General features: G+C 45.9%; 2 protein-coding genes across 4 annotated transcripts; both read right to left on the reverse strand.

Annotated features, from left to right (window-relative positions):
* Positions 1 to 465: 465 nt before the first annotated feature.
* On the reverse strand, positions 466 to 5,494 carry senp3a (SUMO specific peptidase 3a). Of its 2 annotated transcripts, XM_028984075.1 has the most exons (12): positions 5,319 to 5,454; positions 4,627 to 4,724; positions 3,844 to 4,465; positions 3,593 to 3,766; positions 2,217 to 2,328; positions 1,979 to 2,126; positions 1,812 to 1,859; positions 1,639 to 1,716; positions 1,390 to 1,527; positions 1,214 to 1,297; positions 1,087 to 1,137; positions 466 to 641 (listed from the first exon to the last, which is right to left on the reverse strand). In XM_028984075.1, the coding sequence occupies exons 3-12, from the start codon at positions 4,421 to 4,423 to the stop codon at positions 531 to 533; spliced, it is 1,524 nt and encodes a 507-aa protein (XP_028839908.1). In that variant the 5' UTR covers positions 4,424 to 4,465; positions 4,627 to 4,724; positions 5,319 to 5,454; the 3' UTR covers positions 466 to 530. The 2 variants fall into 2 exon arrangements, with proteins under 2 accessions (XP_028839908.1, XP_028839907.1); XM_028984074.1 differs by lacking the exon at positions 4,627 to 4,724 and having other exon boundaries at positions 5,319 to 5,494.
* Positions 5,495 to 18,366: 12,872 nt separating this feature from the next.
* plscr3a (phospholipid scramblase 3a) lies at positions 18,367 to 20,055 on the reverse strand. Of its 2 annotated transcripts, XM_028983805.1 has the most exons (6): positions 19,521 to 20,055; positions 19,396 to 19,438; positions 19,099 to 19,319; positions 18,865 to 19,026; positions 18,624 to 18,782; positions 18,367 to 18,538 (listed from the first exon to the last, which is right to left on the reverse strand). In XM_028983805.1, the coding sequence occupies exons 1-6, from the start codon at positions 19,569 to 19,571 to the stop codon at positions 18,479 to 18,481; spliced, it is 696 nt and encodes a 231-aa protein (XP_028839638.1). In that variant the 5' UTR covers positions 19,572 to 20,055; the 3' UTR covers positions 18,367 to 18,478. The 2 variants fall into 2 exon arrangements, with proteins under 2 accessions (XP_028839638.1, XP_028839637.1); XM_028983804.1 differs by having other exon boundaries at positions 19,396 to 19,587.
* Between the last annotated feature and the right edge of the window lie 276 nt (positions 20,056 to 20,331).

The raw sequence follows: 20,331 nt of genomic DNA on the forward strand, positions 1-20,331 counted from the left end.
CGTGGGGTGGAGGCGGCCGAAAGTGGCGATACGCGCGATTTCATTGGCTCCCGCGTTAACGCGCAAAGAATGCCATTTTGCACGCATGCGCGCGGTGCTGCGGGGCGGGGCCTGTAGCAGTGAGTGAACCGAGCAGACGGGGTCGATGACGTGAAGACAGCACTTTTATTAGTGGTATTATCACAACGTATGCATAAAAAAAAGATACAAAACAGTATTGATGAATACAGATTGCCACCTTCCTCTGAACAAATACATAAAAACAGACAAAAAAAAAAAATACTGAACAAAGATAGTGTTGTACATAAAGTCTCTGTGGTCAGTAATGACTCAAGTCTTCCATAATTTAGAATTGAAGCCAGTCACTAGAATCCCCCCCCCCATACAGATCCCCATTAAAAAGATTTTTAAAAAATGACAGGACCTTGTGAGATAGTAATGGGGAAGCAAAACAGAACAATTGGATTTTTTTTTTTTTTTTTTTTAAGAAAATGCACTTTGTTCATAATTGTTGCACCATCCTCTTGGTCTTACAGCGAGAGCTTGCAATGGCACAGTTCTTTGTACATTTGCCTCCGTAACTTGGGCATATCTTGCTGGCTGAAGTTGAAAGGCTGCTCCAGGGCTAAGCACTTACAGTACTGGAATAACAAGAGGGAGATAATTACATACAGCACACTGGGTAAACCGATCGCCATGGCCTCGATACACTTTGCATTAACAGCAACCCAACATGAACACCGCAGACAAACCGCACTTACACCTGCCTGCGATCGTGTGACAGGCCAGACTACGCCTAGGGGGATTAGATTCCGACTGAAGTGTGTCCAGCATGCATTTACATACTACTGCCCGGATAATCATTACACTTTATTTAAGGTTACAAACATCTGACTGAACAGCACCACTTAACAGGCCTTCTTAATGCAGCTTTTTAAATATGATTGCAATCCGACATTAGGATTAATCTACTGCACACATTTTGCTTGCAAAAGACACAAACCACAATTTAATTAAAAAAAAAAAAAAAAGAAATGAAACGGTGTGAATTCCTCTGCACAAAGAATTATGGCCTGATTTACTCACCTGAAGGACAAAAGCTCCACAGTCACTGTCATTGTTCTGTCTGGCGACATTCTGAAACGCACACAAAAGAGCTCGACTCACAAACATCGAGTTGTGCCGAGTAGCGACAGGGTAACCATTTACCTACCATTTTGAAAAAACCTTTCCACCCCCGGAAGAAGTCCTTCTGTTCCTTCTTTATTGCCTCTGCTTCTAAGTATTTTCTAATATGCTGACAGGCGAGAGAGGAGAAAAAAAAAAGTGCTGCGGTTAAAATAATAAAAACAAGGGATGCAAGAACAGAACGGAGGAACGGATTCTTACCTTCGGGCAGCGGCGGTTGAGAGTGCGCTGAGAGTCAAAATATGTGATGGAGCGCTGTGAAACGTTCACACACACCAGCGACCAGTGGACCTCCAGGTGAATGGGGATCAGCAGCACCTTCTTCTGGAAAATGTCAACCTTGGAAGCAAAGAAAGCGACGCCGGCGTGAGGGTCCCTCGCACCAGACACTCTTTTATATGAAGGCAGCTATTACTTAGAATTAATTAAAGCAGGAATTAAGCGACCTACATTTTTTGTCCACCGCTTAACACCGTCATAGCCTTTTGTCCTCAGCTTGTCATAAAAGAAGCTGTTGAAAAAGTGAACCTGGAACAATTAAAAGCATTACTTTAGAATTTAGCTTATTGAGCAACTCAGTACATAATTTGCTCACAGGCTCATGCTATGCATGAGCCTTTTACCCTTTCAGGTGCTGCATCCATGACCAAGTCCCCATACATATTCATAACCTGAAAGACACATGGGATAGACATGGGACATGCAACTCTATGAAGAGGAAAAATGTGGCATGCTGCATCATAACGTAATATATCTCAGGCATAATAAAAAAAAATATGAAAAACATTACCTGGTCATTGAGCCAATTCTGTCCATACAACGTGCTGAGGTCGTCCATGGTGAGAACGTGGCGTTTGTAGTTCACCCGGAAGCCCCGCAGCATCATGCTGCCAGACATACGCTGGCAGGACTGCATTAGATGTTGGATAACCACTTTCCTGAATGAACATGATAATAACACAGACATTGTGAATATTGCTAGCCTGTCAGGGGTCTGATGAGAGAGAGCATCAAGATCGACACGGCACCTCTGAGGGTCGGAGAAGTTCTCCTGGAAGACGTCCTGCAGCTTTTCCACCACTTCATCCACATGAATGGGTATCAGGCTTCCGTACTGCTGAAGGTAATCGTCCAGAATACCTGTGGGACCAGAATGACCATAAGTTCTCATTCATTTTTCCATTCAAAATGTTCAATAATCTCACAACGTAACATTAATACGAGCTCCCCGAGCCTGTCTGTGGTCCTGCAGTGGTTAGAAATGGCGATGGGTGTAAAGAGTGGTTTGGTCGTTCTGCTTCACCGTTCAGAGAGCGGAAGCTCAGACGGTCGGATCTGGAATTCTTACCCTAATGTCGTACTAAAGGTATATTTTTTTCCTGGAACAGTGCTGACAACTTCCTGTCTGCGCCAGACATTGTGTTTGGTGGATGGTGTTGATGACGTCATTTTCGCAAATGCCCCTGAACTTCTATAGGCCGCTCTCCTCCTCATTAGGATTTAAAGCTACAGACGGTGAAACGTCCAGGGAAATGTCATTGTGGGACTGGATCAAAGTGGCTGCAATTCTGCACCACGGCGGATACAGAATTAGGGGACCAACAAGACCGAAATAAAAGCAAAAACAGCATTTACCACATGTTCTTATCCAGAGCAACTTACAATCAGTAGTTACAGGGAGAGTCCCCCCCCCTGGAGACACTCAGGGTTGAGTGTCTTGCTCGGGGACATGATGGTAGTAAGTGGGATTCGAACCTGAGACTGTGGGTTGATTTATTGTTTTTATTTTGAAATTCCGGTCCACAATTTTTCTGAAGACATATGTAGATTTTGTTACCTATTTTAGTCCCTTTTTATGTTGAGTCTTTACTTGAGTAATTGTGTTTTGTTTTTTCATTGCCGATAAAATCTTTGTATAATGTCTCATTGCCACACCGATGATAAAGAACAAATTTTGAATTTATTACTGAATATTGCACACAACAACGTGACATATAATAAGTGAAGTTTGCCTTAAATGTTTTGTAACAGAGCGGATAATTGTAATTTTCTGCCAAGAATTTAAATGAGTTACCTAAAATAAGCCGATAAAGCAAGAGCTTTTTAAAGGGAAAAAGGGAAAAAAAACTAATTGGACATTAGACATGTTATGAACATCTGTACTTTAAATCATAATTGGAAGTTTGCCGGTTTGTATCCCGAACCCCCAAGGTGCCACCGAGGCACCGTCCCCGCTGCTCACCAAGGGTGATTGTTAAATGCAGAGGACAAATTTCACTGTGTGCACCGTGTGCTGTGTTTCACAACAACAAAAACAAACAAACAAACAATCTCTTTCTTTCACTTCCACATCAGCTTTGTGAAGTTATACATCGCTCCACAGCCGCCACAACGCGGTTTTTACCTTGAACACAGGAAATGTGTTCACTGTTCAGCTGGCTGCGCGGCGAGGCTTTGTCCTGATGGGTTGCTAGGATACCGGCGGGAGAATTCGCCATTTGTTGTCCTTCTGCGTCCGTCATACGGCCACCAAGGCTGTTCCCCAGCGCTCCAGCATAGCCGTTCTCAGCACACGGTTCTGAGGGGTCAAAAATCTACGCATGACTGCGCCGTTCACAGTTCTGGATAGAGAACACATCCCAAACATGCACTTACCGGCCACACCCCTCCTGTCTGCAACATCGCCGAAGCGGACCTCTCCGTTAAATAAAGTCTCTGGTCGGTTCCTGTCTTGCCGACCTTCAAGGTGATTCCGTCGCCACACGCGCGCTCGCATTAACCGGCGCACTCCGGCCAACTTGGCCCGTTGCCGCCACGTCTTCCATCTCTGGGCCAAATGGCAGCCTATGTTTATGTGGTGGGCCATCCGCCGCTGCCTCCTCGGCCTGAACGCAGGAGCCCGTGTCCGAACAGAACAAAGAGCCGAGTCCACGGCCGCGAGTTCCTGCGGCGCAGGCCGCCAGCCCTCGTCCCCGTCTTCGTGCCACTGGAAGCTGTTGCTGTGGCCCTCGTCCTCGTCGCCTTCCTTCCGGAGGACCACGCACTCAGGCGCCCATAAACTCCCCATGCTCTCCTCCTGCCTGTCCAGCTTGAGCTGCATGGGACTGGGTCCATGGTGAGGGTCCATCATGTGTCCCCCGCTGATGGTCTCAACGGTCGTGCCCTCCTGGCCACCGGCCAGCGTGAGTTCGTCAGGCCAACGCGTCTGGGCCAAGCTGCCGCCATTGTCTCTCATGGTCCAAGGACACCCGACCACCTGCGCCAGCTTGCCACCCGCCTGGCAAATATGCAGAAAATGCAGAAGTCGCGGTTATTAAAGCACAAAAACCTCAATACGATCACACACACAAACCGCAGGAGGACTAATCGGACTACTACTACACAGTTCATTACCAGGGACGAGACAACAAAAACCAAAATCAGGCCGCGCTTTTATACCTTTGGCGATCCATTGCTGATGTGCTGGTGTCCTGTATTGATATTTTTGATTTTTTGTATTATTTTTTTTTACAGCGTGTTGAGGGCAGTTTCTTCTACTAAAAAAAAAAAAATGCATCGATTCGAGACCAGTCTGCGTTAAACAGATCTAAAAATCACTGCGAACTGTACCGCGATGTCCCGTCATATTCGACGCCACCCACACGTGCCAGTGCATCTGAGACGCTACGGGACCGAAACCACGGGCAGAACCGCGAACACGTCCGTTCATGTGGTTTCACATTTCCACTATTTTGCACATTTGCATTTACATGTATACTTTTAATCAACCGCCGAGCTTAACAACAGAAACGTGCGTGTATACGTCTGCACCACGTACACGCGGCGAAGGTGAAATAAACGAGGGGAGACGCGGCCGGGAGTTAGTTCACCACGAACCGCCGCCTCCTGCGTGTGTTTTCCTCACATGTGGGCTAGCCGGCTAGCCGCTAACGGGCAAACAGCGAGCGCGGCCGGGTCGGAATAAAGGCGGCCGGGGTAAAGACCAACGGGCGAAGTAAACGCGGGACGGCGGTCCGGCCGGCAGCAGGGTGCGCGGCAGGCGCGACGGCGCCGAGCGAACGCCGACCGCCGCTAGCCGAGACGCTCCTTCGCCGCCAGGTCGCGTCTTTCGCCAGGTGCCAGCCACTCACCGTCAGACGAGAGAGGGTCGGCAGGGCAACCGGCCTCGCCTCCGCGGACAAACGCGACGGGGGACCGAAGCGGCTTCTCGGGAACGAGACAAGGGGATCCGAGCATTTAAATTTTGGCTCATTCAATGAAACCCCGTCGCTTCTAAACAACGAAGGACGCCTCTTCCGCCGCATGCTAACTGCGTCGCTGTGACGTCACGCCGGCAACGACGACGTTGCCAGAACCGCCAATTTTAAGCGAACACGTAACACGCCTTTTGAATAAAAATACCCAATCGAGAATGAAATGTTAAAATTGGTGTTGTTATGCAGGACGAAGTAAGAAATAATACACAACAATGTAATAGCACAGCCACATTCTCTTTCACAGGTGTAAAATGTGAAAAAAAAAAACGTTGAAATACAAAACAAACAAAAAAACAAGCCTTCAAGCCTTTGTTTTTCCCTATTTAGGAGTAATCAATTCTGTTCTTTTTATTTAACCGCTGTTATATAAAAGTTCTTTATATTCTCAGTAATTTTGTAAAAATATATAAAACCTATACATCCAACATAATTGAGTGCAATAGATATTTTTTATCTACTGTGTTGTCTACCACCTATCCCAGTGCGTCCTAAGTTGTACACTTTTGATTTTAAATAAAAAAAATCAGCATCAGCATGGAAAACACATGTAGGCAGAAAGACATTTCAATAATTTTACTAATTGTCACGATTAAAGCCAGGACTCAGTCAATTGCACCTTACACAAAAGGCAGAGTAAGGTGTGTTGTGTTGGCCTGTATCCCGTGATGGTCTGGATCCCCTGCCACATGCGTCGTGAAGTGGCTGTGGATTTTCTCTGTATAAGCTCGATAAGCGATACGCTCCTCTGCCACACCCATTTTTCCAAACGATTTTCACTTTTCAATAAGTCCTCACGACCACAATTTTCATCATAGACAACAATAACTCAATACACCACATGAAACGTGGTGCATTCCAGCATTAACCTGCAAACTTTTCATTTGACGTGACGCATTGGGGCCTGCCCCGTTAGAATAGTTGACGTTAGTTAGCGTGCTAACATGCTGATTTGTCAACACGTCCCAAATGCCACCAAATTTGACATGACATCATCGGGTCACGGCGGTTAGCATTGATGATGTTATCTTAACACTAACAGCTAACGTTAACTTTTTGATATGTTTTTTGATATGTCCTAAAGATCACCAAATTTGACAGCTTAACGCTTAATTAGCATGCTAACATGCTAATTTTTTATATGTCCAAAACATCAGCGAATTTGACGTTACTCATGGGCGCCCCGCAGCAGTGATGATGTCAATGTTTGCGTGCAACGTTTTCGTTTTTTGCTTTTCAAGCCAAAATGCAGACTGTTCACGAAGTGCCTTTCTGAAGTTTACTTTTTCAGCTTCCGAAAGTTTGACTTTACGGCCAGGGGGTTTGTTTAAGGGGGTAATGCCTTTTCCTGCCCCGGCACAGATCCTGCCCTAGCTGGCCATTTCATTCTTTAAATTTCATAATGGGTTTTTTGTCTTTTCCAAGATGCTCAAATTGTCTCCAACTGTGTCTGTCCTAAATTCCACCGGTGCATTTGATTCCAAAAGTTTTACTAAACCGCCAGGGGGGTTGTTTAAGGGGGTACTGCCTTCTCCTGCCCTGGCACAGATACTGTCCTCGCTGGCCATTTCATTCTTTAAAACTGATGATTGTTGTTTTGGCTCTTCCAAGATGCTCAAATTGTCTCCAACTGTGTCTGTCCTCAATTCCACCGGTGCATTTGATTCCAAAAGTTTTACTAAATCGCCAGGGGGGTTGTTTAAGGGGGTACTGCCTTCTCCTGCCACGGCACAGATACTGTCCTCGCTGGCCATTTCATTCTTTTAAAACTGATGATTGTTGTTTTGGCTCTTCCAAGATGCTCAAATTGTCTCCAACTGTGTCTGTCCTCAATTCCACCGGTGCATTTGATTCCAAAAGTTTTACTAAATCGCCAGGGGGGTTGTTTAAGGGGGTACTGCCTTCTCCTGCCACGGCACAGATACTGTCCTCGCTGGCCATTTCATTCTTTAAAACTGATGATTGTTGTTTTGGCTCTTCCAAGATGCTCAAATTGTCTCCAACTGTGTCTGTCCTCAATTCCACCGGTGCATTTGATTCCAAAAGTTTTACTAAATCGCCAGGGGGGTTGTTTAAGGGGGTACTGCCTTCTCCTGCCCCGGCACAGATACTGTCCTCGCTGGCCATTTCATTCTTTAAAACTGATGATTGTTGTTTTAAAGGCTCTTCCAAGATGCTCAAATTGTCTCCAACTGTGTCTGTCCTCAATTCCACCGGTGCATTTGATTCCAAAAGTTTTACTAAATCGCCAGGGGGGTTGTTTAAAGGGGTACTGCCTTCTCCTGCCCCGGCACAGATACTGTCCTCGCTGGCCATTTCATTCTTTAAAACTGATGATTGTTGTTTTAAAGGCTCTTCCAAGATGCTCAAATTGTCTCCAACTGTGTCTGTCCTCAATTCCACCGGTGCATTTGATTCCAAAAGTTTTACTAAATCGCCAGGGGGGTTGTTTAAAGGGGTACTTCCTTCTCCTGCCACGGCACAGATACTGTCCTCGCTGGCCATTTCATTCTTTAAAACTGATGATTGTTGTTTTGGCTCTTCCAAGATGCTCAAATTGTCTCCAACTGTGTCTGTCCTCAATTCCACCGGTGCATTTGATTTCAAAAGTTTTACTAAATCGCCAGGGGGGTTGTTTAAGGGGGTACTGCCTTCTCCTGCCCTGGCACAGATACTGTCCTCGCTGGCCATTTCATTCTTTAAAACTGATGATTGTTGTTTTGGCTCTTCCAAGATGCTCAAATTGTCTCCAACTGTGTCTGTCCTCAATTCCACCGGTGCATTTGATTCCAAAAGTTTTACTAAATCGTCAGGGGGGTTGTTTAAGGGGGTACTGCCTTCTCCTGCCCCAACACAGATCCTGCCCTAGCTGGCCATTTCATTCTTTAAAACAGATGATTGTTTTTTTAGCTTTTCCAAGATTTTGTCTCCAACTGTGTCTTTCCAAAATTCCAGCGGTGCATTTGCTTGCAAAGGTTTGACTAAATGGTCAGGGGGTTTGTTTAAGGGGGTACTGCCTTTTCCTGCCCTGGCACAAATCCTGCCCTAGCTGGCCATTTCATTCTTTAAAACTGCTGATTGTTTTTTTGTCTTTTCCAAGATGCTCAAATTGTCTCCAACTGTGTCTGTCCTCAATTCCACTGGTGCATTTGCCTCCAAAAGTTTGACTAAATGGTCAGGTGGTTTGTTTAAGGGGGTACTGCCTTTTCCTGCCCCGGCACAGATCCTGCCCTAGCTGGCCATTTCATTCTTTAAAACTGATGATTGTTTTTTTGTCTTTTCCAAGATGCTCAAATTGTCTCCAACTGTGTCTGTCCTCAATTCCACTGGTGCATTTGCTTCCAAAAGTTGGACTAAATGGTCAGGGGGTTTGTTTAAGGGGGTACTGCCTTTTCCTGCCCCGGCACAGATCCTGCCCTAGCTGGCCATTTCATTCTTTAAAACTGATGATTGTTTTTTTGGCTTTTCCAAGATTTTGTCTCCAACTGTGTCTTTCCCCAATTCCACCTGTGCATTTGCTTCCAAAAGTTTGACTTTACGGCCAGGTGGTTTGTTTAAGGGGGTACTGCCTTTTCCTGCCCCGGCACAGATCCTGCCCTAGCTGGCCATTTCATTCTTTAAAACTGATGATTGTTTTTTTGGCTTTTCCAAGATTTTGTCTCCAACTGTGTCTTTCCCCAATTCCGCTCGTTCCAGTGGTTTATCTTCTTCATTTGGCAGGGAATCAACCGGTGCATTTACGGTCCCCTGGTTTTTAGTTTTCTCAATCTGTAAACTCAGTTTCAACTTGGATATAATGGCTAGGTATTGAGTACAGACCATCTCTTGGCGTTGCAACCTTCTTTACAGTGATGCAATCTCGGCTCCTTGTAGTTTTTGAGACTCTGTAAGAGCAGCCAACTGCTTCTGGGTGTCTTCTGCCTGCTTGAGCAATTTGCAAACAAGGTCGTCAACCTTCTGTTTATGCTCTTTAAGATCTATGACACACTGAGTTCTGGCAATTTCACATCTCTTCATTGGTTTTGGGTTCATGTTTTTCTTTAAAAAAAGAATCTATAAAAATTATGTATATAAATATTTTCCCCATGAGTACCAATCGATAAAGAAAACTGTCCAAGAATTTTAAAAGCAGCACAGAGGCACCACAGTGGACTGTTCAGTAGTCACCTCATCTTCAGAAATGTTGTGATGACTGCAATATATGGAGGGATCACTGATGGGCAGGAAGAGGAGTATTTTCTTTTTTAGATATATGAGACAAATGTGCATCCCTTTATGGAGCTTTTATTATGTTAAATATTCTTTATCTGCCCTTTACGTTGCTTGCTCTGTTTTTGTAGTTTTTACATTTTCTTAACTGGAGTGTTTTTGTTTCTGCTCTGTTTCGTTTGTTGCACTGGGCATGTAAATGAACCAGAAGACCTGGTTGTGTCCCTTAATGAGCAAGGCACTTTACCCTGAGTGTCTCCTATGGGGACTGTCCCTGTCACTACTGATTGCAAGTCACTCTGGATGAGAGTATTCTGTAAGTGTAATCCCTGTATTATTTCAATTTCCAATGTGAAATACAACGCAAATTCCCCCCCAAAAAAAGTTGGGTTGTTACTTAAATTTGAATCAAATACTTTATTCACAACATAACACAAACAACACATGCTTAAACAGAAAGGTTTCCATTTAATGCACAAAATGAGTTTCAAATTTGCTGCATACCGTAAAACCTTTGTTTACATGTTTTTATACCATCATCACTTTGAAACATACAGGACACAACAGCACTTCTGGACCATGTTCAAATAAAGCTGTAGATGGCACCTACAGATGGCACGGTGGAAGTAGTCTATGGCTCATTTAGTAAAGTCAGTGAAGACCACAGGCATCCATCCATACCTTCAAATAAATAAATAAGTAAATAGAAAATGAATGAAATCCATTGTCTGAGTAATTCAAAGAACAAAAAGAAGACAGCGTTTCAGTTCGTTGGTGAGAAGTGTCACTTGTCACCCTGTCACTTTAAGCAGGGGTAGTTGTTCAGCCAATGAGGAGGGCTGCTGTGCCGCTTGGGAAAAATAAAAGCAGTGGATGGTGCTGAGTGAAAAGACACTAGTGAGATTTGATCGGTGAATAAGAAACATATGTTGGTAAAAAGCGGCTGCAAGCACTTGTGCTGTGTCGTTGACGAAGATGGTAGTCACCCACTTTGAAAGAGCCTGGATAACACAGTGCAGCATTTACACATTTACATTGAATAATAAAGTGAAGTGATTGTCACATGTGATACACAGCAGCACAGCACACAGTGCACACAGTGAAATTTGTCCTCTGCATTTAACCCATCACCCTGAGTGAGCAGTGGGCAGCCATGACCGGCGCCCGGGGAGCAGTGTGTGGGGACGGTGCTTTGCTCAGTGGCACCTCAGTGGCACCTTGGCGGATCGGGATTCGAACCGGCAACCTTCTGATTACGGGGCTGCTTCCTTAACCGCTAGGCCACCACTGCCCCCCCATTGAAGGCATTTGGCAGACGCCCTTATCTAGAGCGACTTACAACGTGCTTTCAAGTTGCCATCGATGAAGTGATCAGTTCCAGTTCATTAGGACCCTCGACTATGAATACAATCTTTTTATTCACTCTTGTTGTAGATTCTGTACACAAGTGAGACAATAAAAGGTCATCTAAATATTCTCTTAAGAGGAAGGTCTTGAGCTGCCGTGTGAAAGTGCTCGGTGACTGAGCTGTTCTGACCTCGAGGGGAAGTTCATTCAACCACCGAGGGGCCAAGACGGAGAAGAGTCTAGATGAGCGTCTTCCATTTACCTTCAGAGATGGAGGGACCAGGCGAGCAGTACTGGAGGCTCGGAGTATACGAGGTGCAGTGCGAGGTGTAATAAGGGCACCTCGCACGATTCCCAGCAAGGCTAACGACTTCTCTTCAGCCTGGCTAGGGATGGAATTACCGTTCTGGAAAACACTGACAAGCGTGGCATTATGTACACAAGGGAAAATTCAACAACTATGCTCACTGTAAGGCCCGATACAGAACTGCATAACCAATCACGTTGCTCCAAATCACACAAAGACTTGCAGTTGGCTCTGGTGTCTCTCAGTCTGGAATCTTTGGTATTGTGTTCATTTTCATGGCAAAGATGGACTTTGCAATTCCTCTCATCACTCTTCATAAGTATGCTGGAGTATATACGCAGATTGCCATAATAAAAACAGAACTTTGTGTCATTCTCAGAACTTTTAGCCACGACTGGACTCTGGGCGTGCGGCACACCCCAGGGCAGATGTTCCAGCAGATAACCCCTTGCTCCAAGGAAGACGCGGAGTGGGCCTGAACGGACCATAAGGTACCCTCGTCTGGTCAGAGATTGGTGTACCGGTGGTCACAGGCAGGTACCTTTTCTGTGCCCAGCCGGGGTGGTGGCCTGGCTTTTGGTTTTGTTGTATTTTGAGTTCGGTGTGTTTGGGGCCCGACATGGGTGGGATTGCTATGTTGCCTTTCTGTTTGTGGGCTGGGTTTCCAGTCCAGGGTCGCACGAAAATACATCGAGTCTTTGGACCATACCACAATTCAATTTGTCTATCCATGGATGCAGAAATAGGCAGTTTGCTCTTTTTATGCGCTGATGGTCCTACGCGACTCTTAGTTGGGCGGCTTTTAGCTTCCTCATCGTCCAAGCTCATATTGGCTAGTAGGACTCCATACTGAATGCTGCAAAACTCTCGATGTTACATGCTTTTTTACAGTTCTATAATGTCATCTGCTTGTTCTCTCTGACGTTCTGTAAAAGCAGCCATCTGCTTCCTGGTGTCTTCGTCCTGCTTGATATATTATCCAACAGTGTTGTCAATCTCCTCTTCATATTCTTTCAATTGTTTGCCACAGTCTAGTACTTCACGTTCACATCTATACTTTGATTTAAATGGTTCCATCTTATTCTTTAGCATGTAAATGTCTGCTTAATCATGTATATAAATATTTGCTCTATGAGTACCAACCAATAAAGAGTGCTCAGGATTGTTTTTTTGATTTTGTTTTAGTTGGGGACACTAAAGAAACTCCATCTTGAGGAATTTTCTGATGGCTGCTTTCGATGGAGGTATCATTGCTTGGCTCCAAGCATAGATGGTTGGTGGACAGTTTCATGGAGTGGTGAACATCACAGAGACAAAGGAATGGATGTGGACTACAGGAAGCAGGCCACTCCTCACTCCCCGTCACCCTTAGGGGGTTAGATGTTGCTGTCAGCTGTTACAACCACAAATGTACATACCTTCAAATCGTTTTAATAAGTTAAACAAGACTTTATCTGCATTTTATATTGCTAGATATTTTAATTGAAGAAAACCAAAAAGAATAAAATTTTGGGAGTAGTATTATAATGAACACGTAATGTACACCGTGACACTGGACTAAAACCTACTCTGCACTGTCCAGTACCTCCGTACGTGGACAGATGCTCTCTATACTATACTTTGGACAGCATTTATCAGACACCCTTATCCAGAGCGACTTACACTCAATAGTTACAGGGACAGTCCCCCCCTGGAGACACTTAGGGTTAAGTGTCTTTCTCAGGGACACAATGGTAGTAAGTGGGATTTGATCCTGGGTCTTCTGGTTCATAGGCGAGTGTGTTACCCACTAGGCTACTACCACCCTATTCTTTCCCACCACTACAACTGGTGGAAAGTGGGACAAATCATCACAAACCCTGCCCTGCAGGATCACTCTACCCTGGAAGGGGGTCTCGCTCTGTATTACGGCTCTCCGCGAGTAAACGTTCTTGATAGTACTCCACTTGCTTGTGCAAGAGTCCAGTTTTGTCCTCCATCGAATGCTTGTCATCTCAAGTTGTGCTTTCAAGGGGTTCTTCCAAGAATAACACTGCCACAGATCTTTCACCCTGATAAGAACACATTTCAATTAAAGACAAATGTCTAAAAGAATTTTTAGCTTCTTATTTTAAAATTGAGGCCAAAATTATTAGCTGCTCAGGAATTAAAGAATATTTTCTGAATATTCCATCCAGGGACCATCAGTCTGGAGCTCAGAAAGAAGACACTTAGCGATTCACAGTGTCTAGAACTGCTCACACGGCGGCTGTAAGCACAAGATCTCGAGAAATAGTTGTCCTGGGCGAGCCCCTTTCTTTACTCCACGAGTGGCACATCAGAACCCGACTGTGGTTTTGCCTGTGAACATTTGAAAGGTAAAGTCTGTGCTGTGTATGGTCTGATAAGATAAGATCAACCTTTATTAAGTCCCACAAGTGGGAAATTGCATTTGTTACGGCAGAAAGTGGGTAGAAACAGAAGTAATTGCAGCAAAAAAATAAACATGTATATGTATTTATCTACAAATGTTCAATTGAGACCTACACATGTGCAATGGGGAAAGTAATGGGTAAAATGGGTAAAGCGCAATGGGTACACATGTATAATGGGTAACTACCGTGGTGTATTTGATGTGTGTGTTTGTTTGTCTGTGTGTGGTCAACTGTGAGGTCTGTGTTATAGAGTCTGACAGCGTTTGGAAGAAAAGACCTTCTGAACCTCTCCTTCCCACATCGTGGGTGCAGTAGCATGCCACTGAAGGAGCTGCTCAGTGCTGACAGAGTCTCCTGCATGGGGTGGGAGATGTTGCCCAACAGGAAGGACGGCTTAGCCTCCATTCTCCTGTCACTCACCACCTCCACTGGGTCCAGGGGCCATCCCAGAACAGAGTTGGCCCTCCGGATCAGCCTGTTCAGTCTCTTCCTGTCCCCAGCAGAGATGCTGCTGCCCCAGCAGACGACACCGTTAAAGATGGCTGATGCCACTACAGAGTCATAAAAAGTCTTCAGGAGTGGCCCCTGTACACCAAAAGACATTTAGATTTACATTTACATTTACGGCATTTGGCAGACGCCCTTATCCAGAGCGACTTACAACGTGCTTTCAAGTTATCATCGATGAAGAGATCAATTCCGGTTCACTAGGACCCCAACTATGAATACATCTATTTAATTCACTCTGTTGTAGATTCTGTACACAAAGTTCGACAACAAGAAAATTACAATTTAATCTAAATATTCTTTAAAGAGGAAGGTCTTGAGCTGTCGTTTGAAGGTGCTCAGTGACTGAGCTGTTCTGACCTCGAGGGGAAGTTCATTCCACCACCGAGGGGCCAAGACGGAGAAGAGTCTAGATGAGCGTCTTCCTTTTACCTTCAGAGATGGAGGGACCAGGCGAGCAGTACTGGAGGCTCGGAGTATACGAGGTGCAGTGCGGGGTGTAATAAGGGCTGTGAGGTAGGATGGTGCTGCTCCATGTTTGGCTTTGTAGGCCAGCAAAAGACCTGAGCCTCTGCAGCAGGTACAGCCCGCTCTGCCCTTTTTTGTAGAGAACATTTGTGTTATGAGTCCAGTCCAGTCCAGTCCCCAAGGTACTTGTAGCTCTCCACAGCCTCAATGTCCATAACATGGATGTTCAGTGGTTGCAGTGTTGATCTGGAGGTAGTTCTAAACTGGAGCTGTTTTGGCACATGGTTGTGCCAAAAGAAAGAATGGCCTCCAGCCCAAGGAACACAGTTCCCACAGTTAAACATGCAGGTAGAAGAATCGTGCCTTTCTCAAGTGCGTGGCATCATGAAAAAAGAAAATGATGTTGACATTTGAGAATATGCAAAAATCTGCTTGTGTCTAGGCTTAGGTTGTCACTTGGGTCATCCAACAAGACAATGGTCCAAAGCATACCTCGAAATTAGTTTCTTTCAAGGATAACAAAACCAAGATCCTTGAGTGGCGCACATAGCCAAGTCCTCAATCCTATTGAGAATCTGTGGCAGGTGCTCAGAGTGAATGCTCAGGAACCATGCATTTTGGACCAGCTAGATCCATTTGCAATGGAAGAATGGGCCAATATCCATCAGGAGACCTGTGTCAACCTAGTAGTGACAGATTCCTGTCAACTGGTGCTCAGAAAGGGTACATTATTGAGTATTAATGGGCAGGGGGTGGAAAAATGATTTATGTTCTTGTTTCAACTCGGTGTATGAATTAAAAATCTTAAATACACTTACTGGACATTGTTGTTTATGGAGCATTTGATTCTAAAATAAGAAACACTTATCGTTAATGGCCATTTTCATGGCAATATCAAGAGTGTAGTAGACTTCTAATTTTGGCCTCAACTTAACTTTTTTGGGGAGTTTTTGTACGTCTCTTTTAACTGGGGACTTCACTACTCTTGGATTTACCCCTGCTCAATTGTTGCCTACGTTATAAAGGCTTCTTGTTCCTTTTGTTCCGATAGTCCTGCAGCACTTGATCCTGGATCTCGTCTTGATCACTAACAATCTGCTCTGTCTGATCTGCCAACAGAGTACGCTTGGTCTCCGTCAGCACAGGGCTGGGCGGCAACTGGTCCTCTTTTATTTGTGACACCATCACACCTATTTGCTTTTTCATTTAGACATTCACTTCTTCAAGTGCTCTGATGGTGAGGGCGGTGTTCTCCAGATCTGTACTCAGCGTCCAATTGCGTTGTTTTGCTCCACTCAGCTGTAAATTCAGTTCTGCTATGTTTTCTGAATGGTGCACAGACAAGGCTTCCATTTCCTTCACAAGCACGGGGATCTTTCTGCTGCACTCTTGAAGACGCTTCTTTGCGTCTTCGTGACTCTCTTGCTCGGTGTTTACTTTGCCTTTCAGCTTTGCAATCGTTAAATCAGTTTTTTACAAGGTACAAACCTGGCCCTTAATGCGCCTCCGTGTAAGCAACACTTGACTTTGCAGATATTCTACTTTTGTCTGTATGTTGGAGATTTCGTCCCTCAACGTTGCTATATCTGAATTTAGGGTGTCAATCTCATGTGTCCGTTGTCTGTTAAACTCTTCGTTTTGTTTCAAAAGGGTTTGGGAGTAATAAAGGTCGTGTTCCAAAGACGTTAAATTGTCTTTGAGCGCATTGTTCTCGTTTTTCAGTAATTCAACCGAGTTTTGTGATAGCTGGACCCTGCTTTTCTGCATGAGGAATTTTTCTTTATAACACGTCATCATGTCATGATATTGCTCAACTTGAATGAGTAAGAGACCATTTTGGTTCTCTGTCAATTTCTTGTCACTTTCAAGTTGTGCCACGCAGGCTTTGGCATCGGCAAGTTGCTGTTTCAGCAATGCCATTTCGTGCCCATTTTCCTGCGTTGATCGCTCATTGCTCAACACAGGTGATAGGCAACCACAATGTGTATCCTCACTATCACATGTCGTTATATTCTTATCGCTTTCCATTGCGGTGTACTTTATTTATTAATTAATTAAAATGCTATTTAATATAAATATGTAGTGAAAGAATTAACACTAAAGAATTTATGTAATGAAATGACATGCCGTTCATTTACGACCACCTTCCACATGATCCGTGGAAGTTTCTCAGTCCAGTTCCTGGAGGATCCCCTTCCCCCAGGAACTGTGTGTGGATAGGATGAGGTTCTAGTTGGGGCTTCTCCAGGAACTGGACTGAGAAACTTCCACGGATCATGTGGAATGTGGTCGTAAATGAACGGCGTGTCATTTCATTACATAAATTCTTTAATGTGACAAATTGACACGCCGTTCAGTTATGCCTCATTACCTCATTTTAGACACATAAAAAATTCTTTAATGTAACGAACTGACACGCCGTCCAGTTATACATTTACGGCATTTGGCAGACGCACTTATCCAGAGCGACTTACAACGTGCCATCGATGAAGAGATCAGTTCTGGTTCACTAGGACCCCCAACTATGAATACAATCTTTTTATTCACTCTGTTGCAGATTCTGCACACAAGTTACACAATAAGAAAAAGTTACAATTTAATCTAAATATTAAATCTAAATATTGTTTAAAGAGGAAGGTCTGTTTGAAGGTGCTCAGTGACTGAGCTGTTCTCACCTCCAGGGGAAGTTCATTCCACCACCGAGGGGCCAAGACGGAGAAGAGTCTAGATGAGCGTCTTCCTTTTACCTTCAGAGATGGAGGGACCAGGCGAGCAGTACTGGAGGCTCGGAGTATACGAGGTGCAGTGCGAGGTGTAATAAGGGCTGTGAGGTAGGATGGTGCTACTCCATGTTAGGCTTTGTAGGCCAGCATCAGTATTTAGAACCTGATGCGTGCAGCTACTGGGAGCCGGTGGAGGGAACGTAGCAGAGGGGCGGTGTGGAGAACTTGGGAAGGTTGAACATCAGTCGTGCTGCTGCATTTTGTATGAGTTGTAGAGGTCGGATGGTTATGCCTCATTCTATACACACATAAATGATTTAATGTAATGAATTGACACGCCGTTCAGTTATGCCTCGTTACCTCTTCCTATACGCACACTGCGTTGCAACCTGTTCGGGAGGATCATTGGGGGGCGGGGTTTATTCGTATGGGGGCTAACAGGGGCCACAAAGAGGACGACCGTGTGATGTGGGTTGATGAAATCAAATCGAGAGAGAGAAAGAAAGAGAGAGAGAGAGAGATAACGGGAAGGAGGAGGCCAAAACAGGGAAGATTTACAGATTCGAGCAGGAAGAGACTTAAAATGCCCCAATCGGGCACAAAACTCTTAACATTACAACTGAGCATCATACGGTTGAATACAGAGGACACGTTTCGTTGAGTCACCGCCTGCTGTGCCGCAGCGTTTCACAATGACAATCACGTCTGAGAACACCCACTGGGATCCTAAACTGATGTCGGCACGGAAACCGGGGAGGAGAGGAGAGGAGAGGAGAAAGGCGCTATCGCCGGCCCGCCATGCGCTTCTTCAGTCGTTCACCTTGTGCTTCGATAAAATAATCAAACCTTCAGATCAAACATAATTTGATCCGGACCGCCGCGTCTTGTTAAGCGGCGTGCTTTCGCGGGTGCTGGATCTTGTCAGGGAAAACGCAGCCGGTATGCAGGAAGAGATTTTTATTAAACATCAGCATTAAGCGGCAGGACTCGGTCAAGTGCACGTTACACAATCGGGCAAGGTCAATTCCGGTGATTATTGCCCCTTATTGCGTTCCACGCTCTTCATCCGAACACGCTGCACCGCTGGCCGGAGTCACCGGTTTGCTCGAAGAACATGAAATCCTGCGGATGAAGGATAAAAAAACAGGCTCACAGAAGCACGAACTCGGTGGATTAAAGACGTTCGTGGAAGCAGCCCCACACTCACAATCAGGAAGCAGGCTCCGAGCAGCACCGCCTTCACCTTCACGTCCAAGTCCATCGGGAACTGGATCCCAAAGTTGTCCGAGTCGGTGAAGGCCTCCTTCACAAGGCCACTCCACTGCTTCGTGATGCGGCCGATCACGCGGTCGTCCTTGCTCTTCACCTGCGTTCACGGGAAACGGTCTGACTGCATTCGTACCGAACCGACACGCTGCGCGCGTTAGGCTGAATCGAGAGGAACAAACCTCGAAGTCCACATCGCCGCAGCAGCTTATGGCACACAGCGGCCCCTCCACCTTCAACAGGGTCTCCTTGGAAGCACCCAGGACGGAGAACTTGGGCAGAAACGGGTGCCAGTTCTGGCACACGTAGCCAATCGTCGTGCCCGGGGGGGACTGGACCTCCAACTAGAGGAGACGAGACGGTTAAGCGGCGGGGCGGGGCCTTTCGGCCATTGGCGGAGCTGGGCAGCGCTCTACCTCCTGGAGACAGCAGGGGCAGCAGCAGGAGCTGCAGCGGAGGGGCCGGGCCAGGCGCACCACCTCCTGCCCGTTGTGGTCCGTGATTTTGATGTCGAAGCAGCGCAGCGGGCCGCAGCAGTTGCGCGTGCAGCAGTCGGTCTGCTCCTTCGCGTCAAAGATTTTCTGGCCCATGCTGTTCTTCACCTCATACTGGTTGTTGGTCTCAAAACCGATAAGAGCTGGAACAAAACCGGAACGCGACATGAAACAAGGCGGTTCGGGCACCTGAAGAAAAGCCCTCGAACGCCTACGTACTCTCCAAGAGCTCGATTTTCTGGTGTATTAAGACCTGGTCAATCTGAAACCAAGAACACGGGTCAATTTCTGGAACATCAAGCACTTGTTCATAAGCTCGGTGCATCTCGAGTTCACCGGTTCACCTGGGCGAGATACTCCAGACCAGCTGGGACTCCCATAGGGCTGTAATCCATGTCCCTGGAAGATAAGAACGCTCATAAATCCAGCAAAACCTTCTCTTGCTCTTCCGAAAGGTCCTATTTATATAAAAAAAAAAAGGTTCCTGGTTTTTGTGGCAAGACGCTCTGAGCATCTCAAATGAGACAGAATCTCAGTGCAGTACAAGTGCAGCATGTGACCAAAACTACCTGAGCAGGCGTAAAGATCATCGACGTGGACTTTCACCGGGATGGCGACCTACCTCGCGCACGGCAGAGCAATAAAAGTCCCAACCTACACATATCTCAGGCGACGACGTGAAATGACAGTGACGCGGTCAAACATTTACTTTTGCGGCAGCAGAACGATCAGGAAGCCAGTATCCTCGCATGGAGCGGTGCTAGTAGCCTAGTGGTTAACACACTCGCCTATGAACCAGAAGACCCAGGTTCAAACCCCGCTTACTACCTGAGTGTCCCTGAGCAGGACACTTAACCCTAAATGTCTCCAGGGGGGAGACTGTCCCTGTAACTACTGATTGTAAGTCGCTCTGGATAAGGGCGTCTGGTAAATGCTGTAAATGGAGCGAGAAACCACCATTTTCGCCAGATTTAAAAACGTCTACGTCGGCTTTGATGAAAACGGCCCGTGTGATTCCTGCCCGTCGTTGGAACACACGGCGACGGCTCGAGACATACTCACGTCCGCCGGATCGCTCTCCTGACGACTGGGGGGGAAGGGCGAGACGGAGACTCGCGATAAACGTGCGGCTCGGCAGGCCCCGCCCTCGCACAC

Source organism: Denticeps clupeoides, chromosome 6 (assembly GCF_900700375.1).
Source record: "Denticeps clupeoides chromosome 6, fDenClu1.1, whole genome shotgun sequence".
Classification (NCBI taxonomy): Eukaryota; Metazoa; Chordata; class Actinopteri; order Clupeiformes; family Denticipitidae; genus Denticeps; species Denticeps clupeoides.